The sequence below is a fragment of the Corvus brachyrhynchos genome, unplaced genomic scaffold (assembly GCF_000691975.1).
Source record: "Corvus brachyrhynchos isolate BGI_N302 unplaced genomic scaffold, ASM69197v1 scaffold50, whole genome shotgun sequence".
In the NCBI taxonomy this organism is placed as follows: Eukaryota; Metazoa; Chordata; class Aves; order Passeriformes; family Corvidae; genus Corvus; species Corvus brachyrhynchos.
Genome location: NW_008235964.1, coordinates 2025061 through 2048815, shown reverse-complemented (window position 1 = coordinate 2048815; position 23755 = coordinate 2025061). Strand labels below are relative to the sequence as shown.

Genomic DNA, 23755 nt, shown 5'->3' with positions numbered 1-23755 from the left:
AAGTGATACTGAGAGGGGACCCCTTTCCAGAAGTGCAAAGTATATTAATATAAATAAGTAAAATTCCAAGCCTCTCATACTGAAATTGCAAGGAACTAAAAACTCTTGGAAAATATTTATGTTTAGCTTGAGTACATCCTTTCCACTGCAAATACACTCTCATTATAATATGCTCAGACCATTCTCAGTGCAGAAATCAGTCAGAAAGATCTTGGGAAGTCTCAACAAGATCACCATGTATTTGGCTCTTTCTTTCATTTTATTTTCAATTCTGCAATTGGACACATGAGGATCTTTAAACACTAGCCCTCCTTACTCTGCACATTAAAATCCCTCACTGGAATTGAAACTGGGAAACTCGCTGTGGGGTTCTGACCTTCTTCCAATAAGAAACGTAATGCTAATTAAGTTGTTGTTTTTTATAAAATACTTTATTAAGAATAATAAGAGTAAACAAGGTTACAAAAATACCAACTTTATTAACTAACGAAGATGTCGTTAATTACAGAAGATTTGTATTACAAGTTATAACCACAGTGTTCCTTTTTCATTAGGCATTCAGCAAGTTGTACTTAATGGGAGCATTCTTTTTCCCACTTAAATAAGAAAAAATACTTTTATCATACACTAAACTCCACAGGCAGCTCCCTGAAGTTAGATCCCATGCAACAAAACACCATACATAAATGCCCAAGTGTACATTTAAAAAGGAACACTGGAAAATTTTAGGGTGAAAAGCCGTGTCACTTCCTGCCAGCAGCCCCAACATTCAAAAACAGTAATATACCAGTGCACATGAGGGAGGAAGAAAATAATTGATAAGGAGACAAGGGTAAGCAACCAATCCAATAGGCTTCACCCAGTCTCCATGGGTGTCTGCTGGTTTACAACCAGCTTTCCAGAAGGATGATGACAAAGCCTCAACTCCTCCTGAAGTTGCCGTGGAGCTGAGAATCTGTGTACAAGGATAAATGTGGAAAAGCACTGAACAACTCTTAGGCCCTGCTCTTTTGACAATCACATTCACTGAATTCAAGGGACATTTTGCCTGAGTAGATTTTGACCCCTAGAAATATATTTGGACCCTCGTTTGAAAAGCTCTAACTCAAGTGAGTAGCTCTGTCAAGTACATTGGCATTACCTGCAGCAAGGGATTGCAGAATGCCTCAGAGAATTTTAATCTTAAACTAAAGAAGATTTCAGCAGTAGCAGCAAAAATCTAGACCAGTACATTCCCAATGAGAGCTACATTGTTCTCTGAGGGTCATGAGGTTTGTGAGAGAAAAAGAGATAAGGGAAAAAACTTTTTTAAGGGAAAAATGTTTTCTTTAATAAAAGGAAGAAGCCAGTTCCAATGCCCAAAGAAAACAGTAATTAAGTTAAACTAACTTCAGTTGCACAAAATCAGCTCTTAGGTTTTAATTCCAAGATTTTATATCCAGACATTACACCTTTCAGAGATCAAGGATTAGTTACAGCAAGAAGAATGAGAATGAAATTAAACAGAGTTTAAGAATGTCCTTAAATTAGAATTTAAGTTCTGTACCCTTTATTCTAACCTGATTAAAATCTCATTTACGAAGTAAAGTTCAGATCCCACTGAAGTTAGTAAGAGGCTTTTCAGCAATTTAGATGTAGTTCAGGTTCCCTTGTTATAGCAGAGAGAAAAAATATTAGAATAGTGAAAAAATATCTATAGAATTTCCTTTCTTAAGAGAGTCCTGTAGTTATAACAATTGCCTGGTACGGTACCATTGGTACCAACAAGAAATATTCACAGGAATAAATGAAGTACAGATTCATTACCACATATCATTATTCTTCTCTTCCTTTGCTCTTCAGGATCTCAGGTGCCCTCCATTCTGAGATAGGGAGAGCATAATTACCCAGTAAGCAAGTGCATACAAACTTGTTAAGTTCTGGAGCATCAACTCTGCGCAATTTATTTTACTGAGGCACTGCCCAGAACAAACAGGTAAAAATCCTTACACATTGTCTAACAAAAAACAGTATTTTTATCATATATATATATATATGTGTGTGTGTGTGATATATATATAAAAAAAATCACAGCCTTCTGCACAGCAGAAGCTTATAACTAAAATATTTTAGGATTCGATTTTTTTAGCTAGACATGACAAAATTCCTGCAAATATAATACAGTGAGCACATAACAATTCTTAGATTACAAAGAGTGAACATGGAATTGTTATGTTTTATCCACATTCTAGTTGTGGCTGAGAACAAAACTCACTTGGAGTTTTTTAAAAGTCTCTCTCAAAAATGTAATCCTTTCAATAAGATATGGTCAGTATATACTTAGTACGAATACACTCTTCACCTACATGACAATAATTAAGTGTAAATACAACAGGCTAAATTCTGCTCTCTTTAGGCCTTGTGATTAAGAGAGGTCAAAGGGAGCATAAAACCTTCAGAGGTGGCCAGAATAGATCGAGACAGACTGTCTGCGTAGCATCCACAACCTTGAATCTGCTGTACAGAGAGGTCATATCTTGTCCAAAGAGACTATTTACATCAGGAGGAATTTCAGAAGCTCTGCTTGCTGAAAGACTTCTTCCTATGTGCCAGTAGAATCCACTGGATATGTGACACAAATATCAGCAAGCCAAGCCACTTAAGCATGGGCTGAAACTCATCCCAGCTCACCAGGAAATGTAAGAATGTATGAGTCCCGTTGAAGTCAAAGTGCACTACTGAAGAAAATTTGGTGAGTCAAGATGAGGCCTGTCTCCCAAGACAGCTCCTCTGGAGTGGTTGCCTTCTGACAGGACAGAATTCAACCCTGCATCTTCTGTGTGAAATGTCCTTTTGTACGTATACACCATGGTGTCAGCCTCGTGGCTATGTAGTTAGGTGTGATACACAGACCAAATGCTGCTGGAAACATTTTCAATTTACACAGTCACAAGTGAAGTAACAGTGCTGTTATTTATGCAATTACATGTACAGTAGTAAAACTAATGATTGGATATATGTTGTATCAATTTTCCAGAAATTAAAGGGTAATCAGTGCCACCTATAACAACATATTTGTACAATACTTCCAGACATAAAACTAAGTGCCTACAGGAGAACGAGCACTTTTCACAGATGATGGGGTTTTTTTTTTTTTTTTTTTTTTTTTTTTTCCCTGTCAGCATAAAGGAAAATGGTTGTCCTATACAAAGGCAGGAAACAAGCAACAAAACTATTGGTGATGTTGTCCATATTAAATAAAAGATCATATCAATCTCTGCAATTGTTTTATTATCCTGAAAGGAATTATACAAAAGAAAGAATTTTGTCCAAATCTAGTTAAGGTTTTATTGAAGTTCTCAACTATTAATGTATAACTTACTTTTCCCAGTCTTAAGTCTCTCAGCCAGGTGCCAGGTTCAACTGTTCTTTTTCCTGCTGTAAATGCAGAGTTTCATGAAATAACTAGAACCAGAGAATTTTTAATACTTTTCTGTTTAGAAAGATTTGGGCATATTTGATTTAAATTTCTTTTAATGCCTAAAGTCTTCCAATAGCTAACCAGGATTACTTTTTCAAACTATCTTTAGCATTGTAAATCCACAGTTATTTCTGGGTCAAAATGATCAATATTTTGCTAACTCAAATGGGGTTTGAGATATCTATTACAGGATCACATATACAGTGAAGGAACCAAGTGCAGAACTAGTCTGTAAGCACTGTGTAAAAGAAAGTGGTAGTGACTTCTATGAGAACTCTGCTTATGGCAGGCTTGTCAAAGTCCATCAAAAATGAAAAGGTTACTTACTAAAGATATTATTTTTTAATGAAATACTGAAATCTTTGACCTCTTATAAGGGGGAAAGAGAAATATGATCATAAATGCTGTCCTTGACAGATGCATATATCTCTCAGTAGGGCTTTTGTCATATATGAAGAGAAATATATGGCTCATAGAAAGAATAAGATGTGTTAAGTAGAACTATAATTTGTTTCTCCTTCTAATATAGTCTGAAGAGCAGCATAAAAGAGGTCATACGATCTATTTCTACAAAACCATTTATCATCCAGTAATAATGTCTTTGCAAAATTGTTTATCCATTCAAGTATCTTCAGGAGATATGTCATCATACTTGCATATATTGTAAGTCACTCCAACATTTATAAAACAACACTGATAGACAAAAACACAAAAAACACCCATAAATATTAAAAGAAGCTCAACAAACTTGACTATCAAGTACTTAAAAAATTGTTGATCTTTACATTACACATTAGTTACATGCTGTCCAAAATCTTTCAGTGGAAGTTGTTGAGTTTTTCAGGGTTTTCTGTAGGTCATCATAATCTTGTGTATCCACCGGGAATAATATGAGACTCGAACAAAAATCCCAGGACGATTTTGAATGGCACATCCACGGCCAGGAACAATGACACCAATTACTATCTTCAGCCTGTTTTGTTCACAAACCAAGGGACCACCATAATCTCGCTAGGAAAAATGAACACAATGAATGTCACTTCTCAAAATGCTTCAAGACACAGCTCCCACCTGTCTACTACTGAATGGTTTCTTTTGGTGATGACAGGGTGCACACAGGCAATAGTGTTTTTCTTGACACAGGACATACACCAATTTCCAATATCTTTTTCATAATCAGAACTTATGAGAACCAATGACAAAGTTGGCCTCTGATATTTTGTTCCTTTTCATGCAAATTAAGCTCTGTGGTCCATCTTTACATGTGATTCTAGTGACTTCAGACTACCAGATTTTATTCACCTCTTTAAGCTACCTGCAAGTCTAATATTTGTTTATGTAAATATAAACCAGATGAGCAGAATGTGAGTTGACTGATAAATATCTTTGTTATGATCACAGGCTTTGCATCAAAGACTACTGAAAAAGTCAAGTTAGTATTTTTCTTTCAGTCAATCATCTTGCAAGGCCCTAGGATGAGAATCTAGATGTACTAATAGGCAGGGGAGAATAACAAACATAATAAAGGGTAATATTTTTTAGGCATTGAGACATAAGTTGTTAAAATTTTTTTTTTTTTTAATTCTGAATGAATCAGACTCCCATACACCAGTTCATGCATTCTATGAAAATTTGGAGTATGACCCACTGAGATCAGAATTAGATACTATCACACAGATCTGGGACTTGGACATAGGTACTGCAGTTTCTACCCAGGCTAAAGGTAGACTGGACCCAGCAAACCCACTGCAAAACTAGACAGCAAATGCTCATATCAGATAGTGAGTCATTGTTTCAAAAAATGAAAGCTCACAATTAGCATTGCATTCTCTCTGGATCACCAGAGAAACAACAATGCTTGACCTTTATTTGGTTTGGGATTTTTTCTGACTGACGGCAGACTAGTTCCCACATGAACAATGAACTATGTCAGCACCATCAGAGAGGCTCATAAAACACTTTCAGGAGTGGAGTTTCACCTGCCAATCTGATTTTGTTCTTCTGCCTGTTCTCTGCTGAGGAAAGTAGCTTCAAAGGAGAACTTAGGGAGCAGGAAACTGCTCAGTGATTAAGACTGATTGCTAATATTAATTCAGTCCATTTCTTCTTGCAGGGAAAAACAAAGTGCAGAATCCCCAGCAGATTTACACGCAGATGTTTCATTTATAAGCCTTGACAAGTCTAAGACCTCATTTACAATTAAGTTTTTTTTTTTTGAAGAAAATACTTTGCAACAAAAAATGATCCCATGGAATATTAATAACAAATGGAAGAAGCCTCAGCTTTATGAAGACGACCTCTCTTCCCCATGGTTTGGTAGTACCCTTGGGTAGGGAAATTTCACTACATGGTTAATATTGGTATTAGGAAATCAACAATTCTATTCCAGGTAATAAATACTTAATAATGTTCATGACTTCCCTCCTTCTAGATATCCTCAGTCAGATTTTCCACTGAAAAAAAAGATTATATCTTCCTGTAATAAATTATTTACAGTTTTTCGCCTCAGATGTCTTTTCTCCATCATCAAAACTAGTGCTAAGCAAAACAACTGTATCAAACCGTATGATCAGTGAAGTAGTTCTCCTGTCCTCACCAATATGTTTCTCAGGCTAGACTACAGAGACCAAAAAGCTCCAGCCTTCTGACTGATACAAACCTCAGTATATTTTTGGATCTTTCTCCTTCCTTCCTAACTTTATCAACTCTGTTGAGTACTGACTGTTATGTACTTTGCATGCAATACCTCATCTAAATACGAAGGTGAATTTGCTCCAGCTTTTGCTTTCTACTCAATCAAAACACACAAGTATTGCTGCCACAGAGCTCACCTTAGTCCTTATTATACAGAATACAAATTTGTCTCAGTCTAGTGAAGTGTTTTAGTTGTATGAGTATATTTAAGATTCACATAAATCTTCCAATATGTGGTAGCACAGTGAAATTGAAGCAATTTCTGTACTCTGACATAAAATAGAACACTTGCAGCACAAATCATTTTCCAATGCAAAAGTTTAGTGCAGTGAGAATAATTATAAAAAACCTCCAGTAATTTATTTTTTGGGAAAGAAATAGCTAGGATCCTAAAAATGTATTAGGAAATGCGATATTTACCTCACAAGGCCCAGCACCTATGGTTTCAGCCACAGCACAGATTTCAGACTCATTCACAGTGATCTTCCCTTTGAAATATTGGTTGCACTTCTCATTTCCCAAAATAAACAGGTTTGCTACTCGGAGAAGGCCATCATAGTTAACTACTACAATTGAAAAGAGAACAAAAAAGTTATTCTATTTTAGGGGGAAAAAAAGTGTTTCAAGATACAGTCTAGATAAATTTATTCATGTAATTTCAGTTATTGTACTTTCTCTCCAATACTCACATTTTTGTCTATCCCCACTATTATCATGCTTTTGTATTTTGGATTTCTTATATTTTCTGCAAATGGGATTTTCCAGACTTTTGTTTGGTTTTCATGTCTATTCAGTTCTCTGAGAATATCTGGACAAGTTTTTAGTATTAGAATAAAGGGTTGGGTAACTGGGCTTACTCTACAGCTCACCAGCAGCTTGCCCAGACATCAAAGAAATCAGAAAAAGAGCCTGAAAATGTTATCACTCCATCAGTGGATGGAGGATTCTTCTCCCTGCCTTAAAGATGAGTTAATGTGTAACAGTGTCTGCCATGGCCTAGGGAAGGACATGTGACTTGAAAAAGACTGTAATAGAGTGGAGTTTTTCTTATTCTGTGCTGGCTCAGCTACCCTGAATGACTTTGTGCCTGCAAGGGCAGAGCCACAGCCTTGTGCAATCTCCATTCATCAGTGTGAAGGTCAGGATGCAGGAGCCCTGTGGAGCTTACTCTTGTTCTACATGTTGAAAGACAAGCCTGTACAAGCTGCAAAGATAAATAAAGGGTCTGGACCTGCCCATTCTCTGCACAGCCATCAAAAGAAAATGCCAAGCTTGCCCTCCACTGAGTTATTATCCTGTTTTCTTGAAAAAAGTGGATGTAACACTTCTTCCTTCCCTGACCGAGATTCTGTGAGGATTATAATAAGTAGTGCATAAAATATTAGCACAAAGTCCTTGGATGACAGATGTTATGTATTTACTGTATTACATAACTCCACAGCATTGCAAATTCCTTATCAGTTCTCCTAAGCTAAGCTTTCCTGTGATGCTGTACTGTGCTCCAGCCCGATGTCCCTGTCCCCCAGACAGCTGATGCCCCCAGAGGATGGCTAATATGGGCATGCTGGGAACATCAAAGGCAGTCATTTGGGAGAGGGCTGGTACAGATTAATTGCCACCCACAAAGAAATGGCAGAGTAGTGGCTACAAGGAAGACAGCCTCAGAATTCCAGCCTAGTTTCTGCTCTGCTTCCAGGACAGTGTGAGTATATTGCTGCTGCTTACTCAGGGTCTGTGGCAAAACAACATTTGAGCACAGTAAATATTGGAGTAATTATTGTCAACTGGCAGCTATTAACTTTTTATCAACACATAATTAGCCAGATATAGCATTTACTAGACTAAATAAATGTCTGTTCTCCCATATATTTGTATTTTCTTCACACAAAACTGTGTTTAGTAAACATTAGTAAGGTTGCAAAGTCAAGTTCTCAAAAGTTAGGAAATGCCAGACTTAGGGTTTTCTGTGCATCCCTAGTTCAGTTACTGTGCATGTTAATAAACTCTTTAATTATATGTTTCTGTATTAGTGTTTCCACAGAGGCCTGCTTTGGGTTACAGAAAGAGACTGCTCAAGTAGATGAAAAAGAGTTTGTCAAAAAACCCTGTGAAAACTCTGCAGAGCAATTCTTCTATTTTTTTTTTTAACATGTAGATCAGTATTTTTCTCTAATTCATTCATTCCTTGAAATGTTGAATCATTTTTCCTGTCACTGAAAAAATAACAAAAAAAGGAGACACCAGTGGAAAATATTTCATATTAGATTAACTTGGATAACAGGCTCAGAGATCTACAAAATTAGAAAAAAAACCCCAATTCTATTTTATAACAAGAAGTGTTGGACAACTGTGGCATCAGGCAATACCAGCAGCCTCACCTATAATGACAAGAGGAAGTAAGTTGTCAACGTATTCATTTAGTTTTTAAAAATAGTTTCTTACATCCAGTGTATCCCCATCCATAAACACTGCAGCTGGTCTTCTCTGGAATGGTACATCCAGAAATGGGCAATCGGATTATTTCTACAAAATTTGTCAATATAGCAGGTCTGAAAAGAGGAAAAACAAAAAAAAAAAAAAAAAAGGATTTTACTTAACCTTCTAAAATGCATTTTAAAAATTACATTGCCTATTATAGACCACAGCAATTAAAAACTGTGCCAATACTTTTCCATTCATTTTGTCTTTGAAGAATATGATGGATTCTTCTACCTATTTTTTGTACTACAGCTCCTAACTGTCAAAAAAATTCTTGAAATGCTGTCACCACTTTTATGCTATTTAACTTGTGTTTTAATCTTAAAAGTAAGTAGTGATGGCATTTCATTTGAATATATAGGTTTGTTAAAGTGGAGAAAGTTTGAAAGCTTGTATATACACAAGGATCTCAGCTACAATCTGCTGCTTATTCTATAAATTAAAACCATATACTAGTCCATGTGAGTACTTTGTGGGTTTTCTTTAAATCTCCCAACAAACCTAAACATGGTTATCAGGAAAAAAAGTGTAGTCATGATTTTTCAGGAGTGACATCTGTTTTCTGAGCAATGTAGATGGACCTGCACTTCTGCATATACCAAGCAAAATTTCTTTCAGTTGGAAATTTACTCCATGGAGACAGCATCTGTAGTATTGGAGACAGTAGAGCAATGAACCTGCAAATCTCTTAGGAAGAATCCCACCCATCAGATGAAAATCCCAGAATTCACAATAGCAGCTACTAACCTGCTAAGTTTCAGTAAGACCAAATCTGACCCTGCAGGGCCATATACCAACTGGGAGATATTCCGCACTTGTCTACGCTTCTCCTCTCCCTTTCCTTTGATGTTATGGACTCCAAGCCAGGCTTTGTAGTCTTTCAAATCTTTGTACCTAAATGAGGGAAAGTTGGTTATGATTTTGCTGACTATATAATAAAATAACTAAAAAAACTCTGCTTAATATGATTATTCTGGAAGATCTTAACTAATGCTCTTCAGCAGAAATGGCTTCATGCTGCCAACTGCTATTCCAAAATCAACATGCTTGGATGTAAGGTTTTGGCCTGAAGCCATTACATAATTTTAACTGTTACTAAAATCTAATTTTTGTTTCATAATAGTATCCAAATATTAAAATCCTTGGACAGTATGAACCTCTGAACTTTTTTAAATTTACCCAAGTTGTCTATTTTATTTTGTCCAGTTAAGCAGAAGCATGAGATTATTCTCATAAAAAGGCAATTGTCTAACCATGACACTTGGAAAATCTATTTATGCCTCCATGTAAAATAGCCAGGGCTATCTAGATTTACAGCAACAATAACAGAAAATACCAAGGTCCCACAGGCCTTTTATATCAAAAAAGCAGTGTTAAAGCCAAACAGGAGGGAAAACCGCTGCGTTCAAGTTGAAGAAGCGTTGTGCTGATAAGTTCCTGAAAATAGATGGATTTTAATATTGCAAAGCTACAGACTACTGTACCGAGAAGGGAAACACTGTCTTGCTGTAAGAACCCACTCTTCCTTTATCAAAGTACCACCACAGATATGCTTATTCCTAGGGGGGGAAAAGAAAAGAAAAAAAGGTTTAAAAAAAACCCTCGAAAAAACGTAGTATTAGTTTCTACACAGTCAAAATTTTAAAGAGTGCTTTGCTCCCCACACATGTTGGCTGGTGAAAAGTAGCAGACTGACAACATGAGGAAACTTGTCTCTGTCCCTTTGCTCTACAGTTTCAACACTTAGAGTAACATGACTTTGGAGAGCTTTACTCCAATGTGCAAAAATCAGAAAGAAAGACAAATTCAGTTACTCTGTTCATTTAGTGGTTTCAAAGCTGAATTTGTAATAAGACACCTAATTTAAAATTAAAAAAAAAAAAAAAGGTCAATTCTTTGTAACAGGAACTGGACTGAAACTTTCAAGCAAGTCCCCAAACTGCCACCAGATGTAAACAACATTTGGTCATTATTCATGTAAGTATTATTCAAAGCATTGACCTCAAGGTGGAGAGTTCCTATTTGATTACAAGCCCTATGAGATTTGCGTCCCCACGTACTTCAGTTGGAAACAATCTGCAGTGTATGACATTCAACATGTGATTATACAAAACCTGAAGCATAATATATCAAGTAAAATTAAAGCAATTAAGCATGACAGTTCTTTAAAAAAAAGAAATACTGTGGAATGTAGATTAATTAGTTTCCTTCTTTGTGCCTCCAAAATCACATTTATTTTCTGTAGCTCTTCGGAAAGTGAATCAGAATTGTCAGCAATTTGGGAAAAGCTTAAAATCTCACAATTTATAAATTCAAATCACACAAATGTTCAAAGCTTTGCAATGAACTACTGGATAGATACTAGACTATATATGGAGTTCAAAGACAGCAGGATAACACAGAGCTTTGCCTTTTTAGTTTTTTTAATCTTATTTTGGTTAATGAGAAAAATATCTGGTCCAAAAGGCTGGAGTCTTTCTAAAATGTAGGTTCTAGAATGTTTTATTATAAAAATATTGCAATCAGGAGTATAACTATGTTCTTCCATGTTGTGTTTGTACCACTTATTATCTTATTATACACAATTTCATTATCTGAGTTAGGAGATTCATTAGCACACATAAAAATGTTAATTCCAAATTTAAGTGTGGGACAAATTTAGAGCTGGTTCCATGAAACAGATGAAATCCATTTAAATGCACTTAAATATACTTGGTTACAGAATCTGGGTTGGATTTATAAGAAAATTTCATTGATCAATTTAAAATTTAGAGGTTGATTTTGGTTACCAAATACAAATAGTTTCTAAGTTTCACTGGGCCTTCACCATTCAGACAGAGCAATTCCATTTTGAACTGTACAGTTAGGTTTTCTTGCAGAAAGTTCAGCATTCATTAAAATTTTGTTTCAGACAATATTCTATTTGCTTCCTTGGTAACAACACAAAATAAAACTACATTTTTATGCCCACATGTAATACTTGAAGATATATTTTGCTGCTGGAGTTTTCCAGGAATCCCTTATTCATAAAAGGATCTGCAATCATTTAAGAACTCATCTGTTTCATGGAATTTTATTGCATAGCATAAAATTCAAATACCCTAACAATAGCTATTTAAATTTTAGGCACCCAGATGTAATTCACCTTACCTGCCTAAAAGTTCATCAAATATCAAGGCTATTTTTAAAACAGTGCAAAGATTAACTTTAGCAGGTAGTGATTTAGCCCACTTAACTGGTTACTTAGTCTAGTAATATAGTGATCTTCCTCTAGAAATTTCTTTCTGAGCCATCTGACGCACTCCCAGAAAGGTTTAGATCATGGATCTCATAAGATGCAAAGATTACCAAGGATGGGAAGGACCACCCCAGAATTTCTATAGCAATGAAGTGATGTAGAAAATAAATTTTTTATCTTTTCCTTTCCGCCCTTTTTTCATTTAATACCTCTTTTACAACATAGTTTTAAAAGAGATGATGAATCATGAACTAATAGAATTGAGCTTTACTTTAGTCTGGCCCAGCAGACAAAAGAAGCTGTTTTTTTATAGTTTTTTTTTCATGATAGAAGATCCAGCGCCAATGGATGATATATATCCTGTTATAAATTAATGATTCACACTTCCAGCTGATGAGTTATGAACCAGAGTAAAGAACATAGGAAACAGCCATTCTGTTTTCTGGCTTTTCCACAGCAGCAAAGATTTGCCATAATGTAATACATGTGTTATACACAAGCTGTACGTGTCAGGGTCTTGTTTCACAGAATGAAAAGGATTTCCTTATAGCTCCTACTTATGTTTTTTGTTTTTTTTGGGTTTTTTTTGTTTTTTTTTTTTTTTTAATACCAAATAAATTTTAATTTCATGCAATGACATGAGGAGAAAGCTCAATTTGACACGGGTACAAATCCTGAATCCTGCACTTCAGAACTGAATGCTCTGCCATCAAAGTGAAAATATTGATCTGAAATTCGATTTTTTTCTAACAGTCTCTAAAATAAACAGTTTAATGCTGAATGCTAAGCCAACGTTATGAAAAGGTCTCCAGTAGCTAATTGCAAGAGCAGAACACTATGAGTGCTTTGCAGGTTCATATGTATAAGTTGATGATAATGAACATATAAAGTATTTCACTAGCAGAGTGAATACTGTGGCATCACCTGACATTAGAGGAATGCTGATTCTCTGCTCTTACAGAATTTAACTGCAATGTAGAAGTATTCTTATTATGGTCAACACTTGCCACAGTTCTACAACGAATATCCTAGTAGCTGTATTGCCCTTCTAATCAAAGTGATATTTACCTGTATGTCAAACTAACCACCCATCCTTCGTTAGTTTGTGTTGGGATTCCATTTACAACTCTCAAATGTTTTGTTGAGGCACAAGGAATGGCAGTATCTGAAAGCAGGTCCAGAGATCATATTTTACTAAAAACAGTGGTAGGAAACCTGCACAGTTGCACATAAGGACCACAAGAACGTCAGTATTTATAATGGATTAACTTTCTTGTGCTAATGCAATATATTTCTAGGCCATCAAAACTACTTCAGTGAAGCTGAGTAGGTCTATTTAAATATCCATAAGGAATATAAAATACATATATTTAAATATTTTTCTTGAGATTTACATAGTTAAAAAGCAAACACTGAAACTCATTACCAAATCCCACCACTGGCAAGACATGACAGTGAGAATAGATAAAGGAGTATAATAAAACTATTCCCCATTTTTGTCTTGTAAAATTAATTTTGCTCAGTCTGTATGGTGGGTTTTTTACAACTTTAACTGACCTTTATCTTGTTTCCCAATTGGAAAGAAATGTCTAGACTTAGAGGATAGTCATGCACTGCACAGTTCATATACAAACTTACTTACCATCCAAACTGATTGCAGTAGGAGTTGTATCACCTTCACCTAGATAAACACATAAGATAGTCATAATACAAAATTAAAATACATTTAAAAATTGAATAGAGTAAAATTCAACAACAAATGGCATACTGTTAATTTTAATGGTTCAAAAAGTTTTAAACTTAAATGATTTCTTCGATATGCTGTAAGAGCAGTATTTAATAAGGATTAAAAAGAAGGCAGAATTTTATTCCAATAGAATGAAATAAGAAATAAAGATTTTGTAACAGGAATGTTGAGCATTTTTCTTCTTGGCTGAATCCTGAAGATATCAGGCTGCCTATCATGTTCAATTTACATGATTCATTCAAACAAGCAAATGCTGAAAAATGAAGTCATGACTTTCCTATAAGCTTTCAGGAACTTTAGAAGTCATGTAATTAAATCCAAATAAGACTGAAAGAAATTCTCAATTCCTTAAAAAAATTCAAAAATAATTTTAAGTTCCTATCAGCAAAAACTTATTCTTATCAAAACATGTTCCCCAAAATCTGGTTCAGTTCTTCCATCTAGTCAAAGTAAAAAAAAAACCTGTTACAAGTTTGTTTAAACTTGGTTCAAAATTTTTTGCCTTCAGTGACATGTACAGAGTGACCCAGCATTATGAGCTAGAGGTACAGGTGTAGCTGCTGAAAATTTGCACAAGGAAATTTAAATAGTCTCATCCAACTAGATTTCCATAATTATACAAATACATATATATATATACACACACACACTATAGGTATATACATATATAGAGATATATAGATATAGATATATATAAAGTACCTTAATACTAGTCCATATGAGTTACAAGGCATATTCCCTCTCTGGTGCTTGGCTGCAGAAATGTACTACTCACCAATTCTGTATACCCCCCAAATGTTTGCTGAGAATATATCCTTAGGAATTCACAGATCCAAATAATGAACTCAGAATAAATGAATAAAAAGTATATTTCTTCAGCTGTTATTCTTCCTTTATATTGACACAAATAACCTTTTGCACAGTTTGTTTACTCTTCACATAGATGCCAAAATATCACCTGAGACTTCAAATACCACTTCTTAGAGATTCTGGAGTTCAGACTATGAGGAAATGCAGCAGATTGCCTCTAGGAATGAGTGTAACATTATCCTTAACCTCTAGAGATCACAGACATGCCTTCAAAAGCCTGATTTGCCATTTAAGTGTTCTCCGAAGACATACAGCAAAGTAACTTAGAAATAAGAACTGAAGAGAAAGATTTTGAACATAAATGTGAATTGCACATTTTTCAGCATAAAACTATCTTTTTCTACTTGTCATCAGTTTATTACTGAATTCCCTAGGATTCTTAATTCTGTTTATTTAAGCTATTTAGATTTAAACATTCAATTTTGGAGGCATGATTTTCCTAATTCTTGCCAGGAGTTAAATCATCCCATAAACATCCAAAGCAGAATCTAATCTTTATAACACATATATACTTCAGCATATATATAGTGAGTTATCCTAACATTACAAAGACAGATCACACAAAGAGACTCTGAAGCTTGTAGCCCAGAAGATAACTCTGCCTGGGTTTCTTGAGGCCACAGCCAGAAATCTGACCGCTAGACGACAATTCTTTGTCTCCGTCCAGCCCTCATTCAATAGCTAGATCTGCTGGAAAATGTTTGACCATCTGTAATAGCCCTTTTGTGCTCCTGCTGCATAAATAAGTCTTGAAATCTCCAAGCTGGTCAAGGAAAAGAACCCCTTGTTCATATATTGCACAAGCAGCTTCTGTCTGCTCCTTCTCAGTCACACACAATTGATTCTTGATAGAATCAAACATTTTCTGCTGCCACAAATGACAGTAGTAAGGTGTGCATATGCTTGTGACACTGTGGCTTCCCTGGGACTGCACAGCTGACAATGCCTGAGGCGTACCAAGTACTCACATCGAGAAATAGGGCAGTAATCCCAGGGAACAAGAGGATCATCTGTGTAACACCAGGGACCATGAAAATCATCATCTGGATTGCGGCAATAGTTTTTCTTCAGTTTACTAACATCTGGTTCTCTGAATATTTGTATATGCCTACAGGGGAAAAAAAATTCAAAGTGTTGAAAAGCTTTATACTATAGCCCAAATTTTCAAAGGTTAAATGTTGCTTTGCTCTACACTGTATTATTAGCTGATTGAGAAGCCTACAGGTCAGGGTTTAAGGCTGGTTAAAATCAAAGAGATGAGACCCAAATATTTGCTGGATGTGGGTCCAACTTTCCTCTGGTTGGTATTTTAAGCACTGTGTCCACTGGACAGATGGAAGGCTTCTAGATCTCCCACTCAAGCTAAAATCTCTAGATACCCTCGAGAGGGATCGTTATACTGATTAGAAGAGTGTCTGTGATGCCCTCAGCACATCTCCAGGCCTCTCTAGGGAGCACAGGTCACGTCTCCTGCAGGTTAACAGTATAAGGGAGCATTGAATCTACAAAGCTAAATCAAAGGCAAAAGAAAGGCAAACTAAGAAAGTTAGCAAGGATGAGCAGCAGGCAAGGAGAAAGATGAATGACTCAGACAAACTGCAGTGATATGTCACCTAAGTTGCAAACCTACATGAAGCACTTCAGACATGAAATTTTGAGGTCAAACTCTGAAGCAGAGGAAGATGTTTATTTTTGGCTTGTCAGATACAAGAATATGGGCTTCCTTAGTTACAGCTGTACTGCTTCTTTAGTCCATAACCAACTACACATGCTGCCTCTAGCACACCCATAACCAGGGAAACTGTTGCAGTGAGACAGATAACTCCCCAAAGAAGTTCCCAGATGGAAAATATGTGGGAGTAAGAAAAGAAAAGCTGATCTGTGCTCTATTAGATGAATGCAATTGCATCAAGTATCCAGTAGGTTTATATTGTCTCATTCACACCAAACTAAGAATTATCAGGCTTCTCAGAAAGCAGGAGGTTAAACTTCTTTTCCCTCACAAAAGCAGCACACTGAAATATGTATCCTCTCTCTCACCATCTGTGGGAAGAAACACATACAGTCCAGGTGATGATTCCAGACAGAACCACTGAAGTCTGCCTTTTGCAATACAGCTTCCCCAAAGGCTGATTTCCTGACTTACGCAGTCCTTCCAGAGGACAATGGCTTAAATGTTCAGCACTGTGACTCAACAACAAGTACCAAAGCTAATACTGACATATTTGCATCAGCTTCATAAACTAAAGGAAAATGAAGGGGAAACCATTTCCATCACAGTCACTAATGTGTGTGATATCTCATACATAGCAAAACTTTTTATGAATCCCTTATTTTATATATAGTCCTGTTAATTCATTTTACTTCAACAAATAAATTAAAGTAGCCTGCCATTTCTGCTACTTGAATACGAAGCCAAAGTAATGATAAACAACAGAAATTGCAGGTCTTTTTAATGGCATTTGATGTCAGTGTCGCTAGACTGTAGACTCAAGAGTCAATTTCAGGCTGCAAGGGACGTTAGGTGACTTCAAGTCCAACCACCTCCTTGAAGCAGCATGAGCAATGAGATGAGGTTGATGAGATAACCATTTCCTGTCTCGTTCCTACTATCCTCTCATTGCACCAAACTTTCAAGGACAAGGATGGGGTAAAATAGGCCAGTAAACTGAACACTGATAAACATCCCAAAGCCAGCAATTAGTGGTTAGCCCGAACAAAGTCATGTCGTGCAATATATTTAAACATGAAGAAAAAGAGAAAAATATAAAAATAAAGATTAGGAAAACAAAGATATTAAAAACTCCAGGGCATAAAGGGATACTTTAGAATCCACGGAGATGAAAAAGAGTTGCCATCTGGAGGCAGTATTTATTCAGAACTCACTGAACCATCTCTTTCTTTTTAATATGTACACACCTACGTAAGTCTTCAATATTTTTGTCCCATGTGGAACAAGTTAGCCCAAATCTTGTCTTGGATAGATTCCCCATGTAACTCTTGCCATTGCCACGATAACAATCTGGAAAAAAGAATGTTGAGACAAAAAAGTGGAGGGTGGTTGTGCAACATGGAGAAGAAAATTCTTCCTTTCCATCAGTAATCCAAATTATTAAAGACAAGTGTTCTATTTAGTAAATGCTGTACACTATTAATCAGACAACTGTATAAATCAAATCAGAAGAAAAACAGAAAATTGTTTCCAGATTTACACACGTAATCTTCTGTTTGAGACCTTCATTCTCAACACAGTAGCATTTTAATTTTTGTCTTATTTAGCTGAAATGGGAAAATTTCTTTGATAAATAGTTGGTTTAAGATTAATTTAGATGGGTCACAGAGAATATTCTAAAAGTTGTCAGAAGATAGTTTATTCGAATCCAACAAAAATGGTCCCCTATTCCTCCTTCCACGGAAAACAGGCACTCGGTTTATCTTTGTGTATCTTCCAGATACCGGCAACAGTATATAATTCTAGACTTAAGTATTATTTCAGCAAAATCAAAAATTCAGCATGACTTTAATTTTAATGTAATTCAAAAACTTGCCTGTTCACTCCAGCAGAAGTCATGTTTAATTCATAAGCTTTTATCACAAGCCTTTTTGAGACTTTTCAAGAGGATTGTTTAAAATGTTCAGTACTATAAAGACATTTTGCATAAAGCACTTAATTTCATATTCATCAGAATTTTTACTTTTTGATAATTGATACTTTACAAGAAACACAGAATGAGTATAAAAGTTTAATCCTTTCTTTGAGATAAGTCTTGCAACTGCAACTTTTTCAAATCTTTGAAATGAAAAATTGGCTAAAACTTAAAAGATGGAGCTGTTAATTCAGCCTGATGTATGGTTATAAGTCTGAGGTCTTAGCCTCAGTTTATGCTATGATTGACATCCATTCAGGATGCAACACTACTCCTTACAGTAATAGCAAGACCTCATGGGAAAAACATTTCCATGAAGACTCAGAATGAACCTCACAGGCAGAGTCAAGTAAGAACTCAGAGGATCAACCCCTTCTAGACAAGGAGGTACATGCAAGAAAAAATAAAGGAAAAAAAATCGCTTTTGGTAACCTCATATGCAATTACAAATAAACTGTGAACTAAGGAAATCATCTCAGCTGTGGAAAAACACCCTTCAAACTAAGAAATGTAAAGACAGTAGAGTAGATACATAGATTCACCTCTAAAAATCAGATCCAATCAAATCTTTGCTGCAGCTTTCCCTGCTGAAATCAAAAATTAAACTGAGAAATGAATCTCATTTACACCACAATGAATCCCAAACATGTAAATAAAACCAAAGCAGAACTACATAGGTATAATAGAGATACAACTCTTCAGTTTTCAAGCCTGTCCACTTGCTGTTTGGAACAGTATAGCATTCACTTAAAATCGTATTATCACCCTTTCCTCTGTTACCTTGTTCATTTGATACATCGCACTTGGGAATCTGGGAGCAATAACCAATACGGATGTTTGGGTCAGTGGTAAAACACCAGGGTGATTCAGATCCATCTGGATTTCGGCAGTAGTTCTCCCTCAAATCCCTATAAAAATAAATATGTTAGCTCACAGCAGGGATAACCTAAACCCACCAATGTGGTCCATTGTTTTTTGTTATGAATTAACAAAAATACAGGCTCCTTCAGGTCTCCGTGTTACTGATCAGTGTCAAGTGCAAGGAGATAAGGAGCCAGTAACAACACAGTGTCCAGAAAAAAAATTAACTGTAATAAGAATATGTTTATGGAAATTCATTTTCAGCAGATGTGTTTTGATGGGATATACGATTTCATTTGAAGATTAACAATATTTTCATTCAGGATCCTCCATCAAAATTTGCATGCAACTGACATTGGATACACCTGCAATACATTACAAGTGCTTTTAAATACAAACATTACCAAAGTGCTTAAAACTCCCTACTTTGAATGGCTCTGCTGAGTTTGGAGAAACAGAGTGCTGTAGACTATTACTGACTCATTTAGGAAACTGAGTCATGGAAAATAAAAAAAGTGTATGTTGAAATTCTATACAGCTGTTACCTTTAAAGTAAAAGTTAGTCACAAGGGAACATCTTTAAATGTCTTTTGCAGATTGTGTGAAATAGTCAAACCTCTTAAATGTAAATTTTATTTCCCCATCTCCTGACAGTTGTTGCCATGTTCTGTGCATCTCCATATTTCACTGTATTTTTTCCATCTGCAGCGCTTACTGATAACAGACTGTGGAAAGAATGGGCCTAATACTAAATATCAGTAATTCTTACTGATATTTACCCATCAATAAAGATATTTAGTACAAACTGGGCTGTGGCTTCATTCTGGTCAATGAGGTTTCCTCTATGCTTACTTAAAAAAGGACTGAAAAAACATTACTAACTGCCTAAAATTAGTAGATTATTCACATCTTGGGAGTTCATGAACCATACAGAAAGGTTCAATGACCAGTGTAAAAGCAGACCAATTGATGCAACTAAATTTAGTAATGAGCAGAAAAAGGATTTAAAATATGAAAACTAAAAGAAGTGTTTTCAAATATTCTAAATGTTAATTATTGCTGAGAAGATTACATTTATGTAATAATTAGGACATATTGAATTAAAGTCAACAATCAAACTGTGAAGAAGTTTTTAGTTCCATAAAAAAAAAACCTGTGGTAATATATCAGCACTGTTGGGATTCAGGTCCCAGTCTGGAATACATCCTGACACTTCACAATCAAACTGGTGAATATATTCTTGAAAGAAAAGTTCATAAAAATCCCTAGGGTTTCACACAAGTTCATCTAGAACTACTGCTTTGAGATCTGAAGGAATGATTTTCCCAAGCTCAAAAGGTTTTGAGCCTCAGCAGGTAGAGTGGATGCAGGACACAGAGCAGGGACAGGGGCCGTATGGTCTACTCGAGTGGCATGACTTGTAAACATTTCAAAACTCAGCTCTTTTCCCACTGCAGTAATAACACCCACACATCTTTACTCACTTGCATTTGAAGTTCTCAGGAGTGATGTTGTGCTGGTGAGGAAACTGGGAGTCCCACCTCTGGCACTGGGTCCCACTCCATATGGTGCTGACGGTGCCACGGTAACCCTCACCCTGTCCCCGAACGCACGTTGTCGTCTCAGCTGCCGCCTCTGTGCTGTTCACCACACTTTCGTCTGCAGACCCAGACAAGAAGTGTTGTTTCATTCTCTTAAGAATGGCTCAGGATGTCAGGTTTGAACTCCACATTATGGGTGGAGTAATGGATTACATGATGTTCAAATCATGGTAATTGCGGTTCTTTGGTGAAATTGCCAATGTGATTACAGAGTAATTTTTTCCTCTTTACATTTACAATATCCACAAAATCAAAGTAAGTGCTGGACTTTATGCTAGTTTATCCACTTGCATGCAAAGAATCTGCAATATTTTCTTGTGTGAGACACCTGGCCTATGTTGTATCACTGGAGATCAGAAGATATTCCTGGTTACTTTTTCCAGTTCAGCAAATATCATTCCATCAGCTTCACCTGAGTGACTACCCACATGCGCACTGTGGTGTGGTAACACATATTTGTAGGATTAAAATACAATTGGGTTCCTCTAAAGTATTCCCAGAATATCAGGTCACAGGAAAAAAAGATGTAAATAAAAAAAAAAAATAAAAAAAGAATATAAATCCTTTATATTATCCATTATAAATTAATGTGCTAAATTCTCCTAGAAGGTTTTTTTTTCTGCTTCATATGGTTAAAAGAAGAGAAAAAAGGCCCAGCTTTTGAAATCAAATATTAGTATTCTCTACAGAGAGAAAAATGTTTCAAAGACTAACAAATTCATCAGACTCAAGATCTCTTACAGATGTTGATATACTCTGCACTCACCCTGGTGTGGGCTGTCTTGAACTAAATTCAGAAAACCAGTATTTTTTAAATGACTCATTCACATAACTTGAAAGGTTCTTTTTATTTCTTATGCAATTTTCATAATTGCAAATTAATGGCACAGATATTGCATCAGATATATATAAAGTAGTACAAAACTAAATACACTACAGTAAGGGCAACACTTCTGCAATATCCTCAGAAGTTCCCAATACAATATTTTTAAAGTAACTGTGTATCTGTTGGTAATTGCTATTGTTCACAAGACTAATTTTATGAATTATATTAAAAGTATTAGTTGTCAGCAGTAAATATGTTATTAAAGTTCCTTAGTTAGTTTTCTTCAAATGGTCCAGTGAGTAGAGCAGTATTTGTGTGTTACTCATAATGTAGTTCACTCCTGGTAACTTGAGCCAGTTCCATGAACTTGGAGAAAATATGGATCTTAAGGAAACCAAATGTCATAACAGATGGTTTTGGCTGATTTGCTAACTGATCTTTGACGTTAAAGATCATTTCCCTGTCAGATGATAACATCAAGTTTTGCAGTTGAATTATACATTTATCCATGCATCCCTTTTTCTCTTCATCTGGTTGATGTTTTTAAATCAGTGTTTCATGGTCAAATTCATTTCCTGTCCCTCCTTCCCAAGCCAAATGTTGTCCTGTTTCAATGGGATTTTGAGTTCCAAACTCATTCCAAAGTCAAAAGGATATGGCACTGAAAGTATCACAAGGAGGTTTCTGCAGGCTGACAAATTCACTCTTTCTAGGGGATTCATCAAACAGGCTTGCAGCCAGTAACTATATGTTTAGTCTTTATACATCACTTTTTAAATAATTAGACTACAAAAATATTAATTTGTACAACTGATAGTAATAAATATTTGCAATATTCCAGTTTTCAATCATAAAAAATGTATGAAAACAAATGGAGTTATATTCTAATATAGCTTCTAAGCTGATTAGAGTGAACATCGCTGTGCCACATTCAAATACATATTAGTCTTTTTTAAAAATACTTGCATGGCTTTCACAAAAATGAAAAAGATTTGGGGAAAAACTTGAGGGGGAGGGGAGAAGAGTTTACTAAGATAATAAATTTCAGCAGAAACCCTGGCTTCATAACGTTTCCTAAGTAAATTAATAAATTACAACTACATAACTCCAGCAAAAAAGTCTTTTTAAATAATACTAATAATGCACAAAAAAATCAACCTAATACAGGCTGTCGCAAAGACCTTATCTATACACAATAAGTTACTACTTCAACTGTAATGAACTCTACAGTGCACCTTCTCTGGACTCAGTCATGCTAAAGAAGAAATAATCAGTATTGTGTTTATACATCATTATGTGGGATTGAGTTTTTTTAAAATCACATGCCTGAAATGAAATAAGTAATTCATTAATTGATTTAAGCAAGGCCATAGTAATTTTGAAGTGCATTCCTTCTTTTTACGTCTGCAGATACACAGCTCATTGTTGAACTTTACACTGCATGTCTGGACCATGACCTCTATCTGTAGATCAGATTTTACAATTTGGCCATGTTAAAACATACAACATAAAGGCACCAGAAATACTCAACTTTCACATTGTCATGAATACTTGCACAGCCAAGCCACTTTTGCAAAGATTTGCACTATAATGACTAAGAGAGAAATTATTTCAAAATGTACAACGTGATTATCTGCTACTTTGTGGCAGCTCTCAATAAGAATTCTAGTAATGAGAAGGATTGCTAAAATATTCTCATTTTAGTTGATAAAGCAATTCCATTGTTCCAAAAAGTCCACAGAACCCTCCCCAAAATCTCCTTGCTGTACCACCTGCATATACTACAAATATCTCATTTTAAAACATGAAAAATGAGGTTCCAAAATATTTCTGGAACTTAATTCTGAAATTCTGAGGGCTTGTGCCCTCAGAACCAATTCCCATTCTGGCTTTTGAGTCTCACAGAAGCCTCAAAACTTACCAATCCTTGAGAAATCCTTCATTCAGCTGGTGATTCCACAAACAGGCATGATGGGAACAGTCTCCCTGTTCCTGTTAATGAAAGTTGGGCTGGATGTGCACAGGAACAGGCAAGAGCTTGAGAAGCAGTGCTTGCCTCACCAGACACTGCAGACTATACAGCACTTGACAAACTAAGAAGTGCTCAGGCTGTCCAAGCCTACAGCTTACAGAGTCATCTCCACTCAGTATTGGTCTTGTTGAGGCTAATTTTTCATTGCCCACATACCAAATTAACTAAATTTAATAACTCTGAGCATGAACATCAGATGTGCAGAGCATTGGTGAGAGAGCCCTAAGAACACACTCACCAGTTCTCTTACAAGGCAAAATCAAGATCAAGATAAAAATCTGAATTCCCATCCTTATCCCAG

General features: G+C 35.8%; 1 protein-coding gene across 1 annotated transcript in view; it reads right to left on the bottom strand.

Moving 5' to 3' along the window:
- Nucleotides 1–459: 459 nt before the first annotated feature.
- HGF (hepatocyte growth factor) overlaps nucleotides 460–23755 on the bottom strand; it is a gene marked incomplete at its 5' end in the record, with an annotated part of 45471 nt that continues 22175 nt past the window's right edge. The window contains 11 exons of the mRNA XM_017727969.1: nucleotides 460–4471; nucleotides 6575–6720; nucleotides 8597–8703; nucleotides 9380–9526; nucleotides 10117–10191; nucleotides 12939–13035; nucleotides 13513–13551; nucleotides 15456–15595; nucleotides 17407–17509; nucleotides 18915–19042; nucleotides 20480–20654. Coding sequence (XP_017583458.1) covers nucleotides 4301–4471; nucleotides 6575–6720; nucleotides 8597–8703; nucleotides 9380–9526; nucleotides 10117–10191; nucleotides 12939–13035; nucleotides 13513–13551; nucleotides 15456–15595; nucleotides 17407–17509; nucleotides 18915–19042; nucleotides 20480–20654 — 1328 coding nt within the window. The remainder of the gene's footprint in view (nucleotides 4472–6574; nucleotides 6721–8596; nucleotides 8704–9379; nucleotides 9527–10116; nucleotides 10192–12938; nucleotides 13036–13512; nucleotides 13552–15455; nucleotides 15596–17406; nucleotides 17510–18914; nucleotides 19043–20479; nucleotides 20655–23755) is intronic.